The sequence below is a fragment of the Sarcophilus harrisii genome, chromosome 2 (genome assembly GCF_902635505.1).
Source record: "Sarcophilus harrisii chromosome 2, mSarHar1.11, whole genome shotgun sequence".
NCBI lineage: Eukaryota > Metazoa > Chordata > Mammalia > Dasyuromorphia > Dasyuridae > Sarcophilus > Sarcophilus harrisii.
The window spans coordinates 347,093,302-347,097,366 of NC_045427.1; the positions used below are offsets into that span (position 1 = coordinate 347,093,302).

Genomic DNA, 4,065 nt, shown 5'->3' on the forward strand with positions numbered 1-4,065 from the left:
GTACATATCCTCTCTGTGTCCCTGATGAGATCCTTTGTAGGAGCAGAGACCGTCACTTTTATCAAGTAGTAATCAGTGTTCAACAAGGAAAAATGTCAGTTTCCAAAGCCCATCATTTGTAAGCTCTGAAAAAATAATCTTTTAGTTTTAATATCCCTTCCAAATGTAAAGTACACTTTATATAGCTAAATTCTGACACATCTGCTTATTCATATCTTTTATATCTTCCTCTAACTACCTTAAAGCATAATGAACAGTTTCTTAAGTGAAATATATTCATGTTACTAGAATAGTTAATATGTTAGCCCTACAATATCAAGGCAATCCACTGAGAGTTTTAGAGTCTAGAATATTACAGTTTTATATTAACATACAACTACAAGTGACTCTTCATTCCAAGCCATTTACCTTACTTTTTATTGTACAGTTACAACAAAGAACTTTTAGACAAGGTAATAGAAATGGCTGATGGAATTGAAGTGGAAGATCTGCCCCGTTTTAAAACCAGAGGTGAATTAATGAAAAAGGTAAATATAGAATATTTCAATATTCAGTCTGAGTGATGATGTTGAATTTAACTGTTCAGGTCATTGATATCTAGAATTGCTTTTACAAATGTAAATGTTTTAGAAAGGAATTCTTCCCTCTCCCTTCTCCCTCTTTCCCCTCTCTTTTCTGTTCCCTCCACCTTTTTCTCCCTTCTCTTTCCTGTTTCTTTCTCTCTTTATTTTTGTCTCTGTCTTTCATTTTTAATACTCCTGTTTACTACCCAGAAGGACTAATCCTTGGATTCTTATTTCCCTGCCACTGGCATAAACCTTTTCCTACTAGATCCAAGAAGTGGACCAGAGGACCAATACATTATGCTTTGGAGGCTAACAAGCAAATAGTACCTGTTTTGTTCAAGAGCATTTTACTTTGAATCTTTGGATTTATTTAGTTAAGTAAATGTTAGCTAAAATGGTAGAAATAATATGAGACCCTTCATTTGGCAAATTGATATATACTCCAGATTAGTCTTCATTTAACATCTTTTCTAACTTGTAGGTGAGAATATAGATGCAGGGTAATATACAAAGTTGCACATATGTATGTAGGCTGAATATTTCAGTGCTCATTTGATCAGAATCAGAAGTGTTCACAGAAATTGGCACAGAGTAATGGAGAGAGAATAGTAGAGAACTTTGAGGGACTTCTTCAGTCCTTCCTCATAAATGAGCCTCAGAAACAAAGGAAGGAGACTTCTCAACTAATACACAGCCCACATCCATGACCCTCACTAAGTCAAAATGGTTGGGATAGCCAGGAAGAAAGTAGACCCACAAAGAATACTTGCCAAGTGAGTGGGTAGGAAACCACGCATAGCAATAGCCCCCTCAGAGGGGGCTGAGAACATAAGGAAAACTTCATACTTTATTTGCATAGCTTTCAGGAAATCTATTAAACAGTTTTTATTTTAAAGATGTTCTTTTGTTTCCGTATCATTTTATATGTCATATACCCTTCACCCCTCTCACTTCTGGAGAATCATCCCTTACAACAAAAAATTTAAAAAGAGGAAAAAGCGGCAGGATAGAGCACCAGCCCTGAAGTCAGGAGGACCTGAGTTCAAATATGATCTCAGACACTTAACACTTCTTAGCTATGTGACCCTGGGCAAGTCACTTAATCCCAATTACCTTGGCAAAAAAGGAAAAAAGCACAGTTCAACAACACATTGAAGAAAACTGATATATGCAGTCTTCACAGATATAAGTCTTTCCTCAAAGAAGGTAAAAGAGTGTTTTCTTATATCTCTTCTCTGGTATTATTTCCATTCCTAATCTGAATATTTCATTGATTTGGAGATTTTCATTTTATTCTTACAAATAGATCAAATGGGATAAATGGGAAGTATACATTTTAAGACAGATTTTAGTATATTATTTTAAAATGTCAGCAGTTCACATTGCCAAGTTCCCTAGTCAGATTACTTGCAGCATCCTCCAACACTAGTGGTGTTCCCTAGAGCACAATCTGTTCCATTATTCTCATAGGTCTGCCAGTTGTTTGATGTTTACATGGAACATTAAGGAAATTTAAAAATATTTTGCTTGTTCACATCTTGCTTGTCTCCTCCCTTGATTCTTTATCATAAGCACATTTACTTTTAAAGTTCCATAAACGTGTATTGAGTCCTCTGTATGCAATTAAAGCACTCTGCTAGTTATTTTAACATACCCTTTCTGGGCACTCTCTGTGATTCACATTCTATACCACATTTCTCTGTTTTGTGAAACTGGAATAACTCATAATCTTTGAAGGTATCTCACCAGGGTGCAGATGACCTGGGTACTTTAGGGAATTATCTTTTGATAACTTGATAAGTATAATATGAAAGTCCAGTGAAGGGGAATGGTTCCAGAGATTATGTTACATTAATTTCCTTCAAAGAAAACTTTCTTTTTTTAGTAACCAAATTTAATTTTAACTCTTTGATGCTATTTAAAATGAAACTCGGCTGATCCTGAAAATAAGATACTTAGAGGGAACAGGATGTCTTGTCATTTGTCAAAATTGTTCTAGATATAGGCAACCTGGAAAAGGATCACTTTTTGTTCCACTAAAAGGCTTTGCCTATATTCTAATCTGCTTACTCCTAATTGTAAATAATTTCTTAAGTGCCCACTAGAAAAAATGATGCTGAGAGTAGGGAATTTAGCCAGAGGAAACTGTATTTTGTCACTTGCCTGCCCCTTTTATGTGTGTAATAGAGGAGGCAGGCAAATGTTCGGAAACAACTCCTGCCCCAGGGAAAAAAGAAATCTGGTTTAGAGCCATCTTAGTAAAAAGTTTCTTCTTCCTCTCAAAATTGATTATAAACTCTAAAATTAGAGAGATTGGGATTTAAATCAGATTTACAACTGGGTACAGAATGCCCTTAAGTCTCTTGGTATTTTACAACCAGATGGAGAAAAGGACTCTTTAAATAAGAATTTTTAGAAGCTGTCATTCATGTTGCACAGCTTTGAAAGAATGAATTTTTTTGGAATGAATATACCTTATTTTTCACCCACCATAACAAACATAAACCACTGATAACTTAGATGGTTGGAATTTGTCAAATGGTTATATGTTTATATGGCATTTCTAGTGGGAAAAAGAAAGGGGATAAAATGACACATAAGAAACATTCAACCGACAATTTTAATTTATTAATTAAAACAGTCATTCTAAGCCCAATGTTCTAGGCTTTTCTTAGTAGCCAGCATATTCCTGGCCAATACTTTAGTAAGTAAGGTATGCCAAGAGCTATTTTAGAGGACAGTTGCTATTTCTTTGACATTTATAGTTAACTTTCCAAGGTAATATTATTATTATAAAGAAATATATATTTAATAAAGGATGAAAAGATACTATTATCTCAGAAGAAGTTATTTTCAAGTTAAGTATTTTATTTATTTTTCCTGAAACTTTGAAATCAAAGGAGAGAATAGCTTTATGGAATATGACTAACAACTTTAAAGCAAAAAAGGACAAGTTAAAAAATAAGTTGCCTACATTTTAAAATGTTTCAGTGGAAGCAATGAAATACAAAGTTAAGCCTCTACATAGTTAAATACATCTACTTTGGCTGCAGCATTCTAGGTACTAAGATGAGAGTTGAGAAAACCAAGTAAATGTTTGGAAATTCAGCTGACTGTGCTAATCTGTAGAGAATCATACACTACTGAAAGCAAACAGATGGATGGGCTGTCCAAGTGGATGGGTCTCCTGGATGAGTTTCTTTCACAGTATTACCTTTATGAAGTAAAAAGCAAAGAAGTGGGAAACATCAAATTCTGATCCACTGCAACGTTGCATTATGTGAGATATAATTCAGTCTGTGTTGAATGTCTGTATGACCCATGAAACTGTCCTCCTTGATTAAGTTGACAAAATTTAAGATCATAGGGTCCTTAATCTAAACTCTAAGGAATCTTATATGTCATCTAGTTTAATTCCTTCCTTTTATAGGTGAGAAAACCAAGTTCTGGAGAGGTTAATTCATTTGCTCAGTGGCAGATCTCTTCTTGAACATATGCT

At 34.4% G+C, this 4,065-nt stretch overlaps 1 protein-coding gene across 1 annotated transcript; it reads left to right on the top strand.

The window, feature by feature from the left end:
- Positions 1-427: 427 nt before the first annotated feature.
- CDKN2AIPNL (CDKN2A interacting protein N-terminal like) lies at positions 428-3,124 on the top strand (the record flags this gene model as incomplete). Its single annotated transcript, XM_031953043.1, is given in 2 exon segments — positions 428-527; positions 832-3,124. Coding segments are annotated over 2 exon segments (148 nt in total), but the record flags the coding sequence as incomplete, so codon positions are not given.
- Between the last annotated feature and the right edge of the window lie 941 nt (positions 3,125-4,065).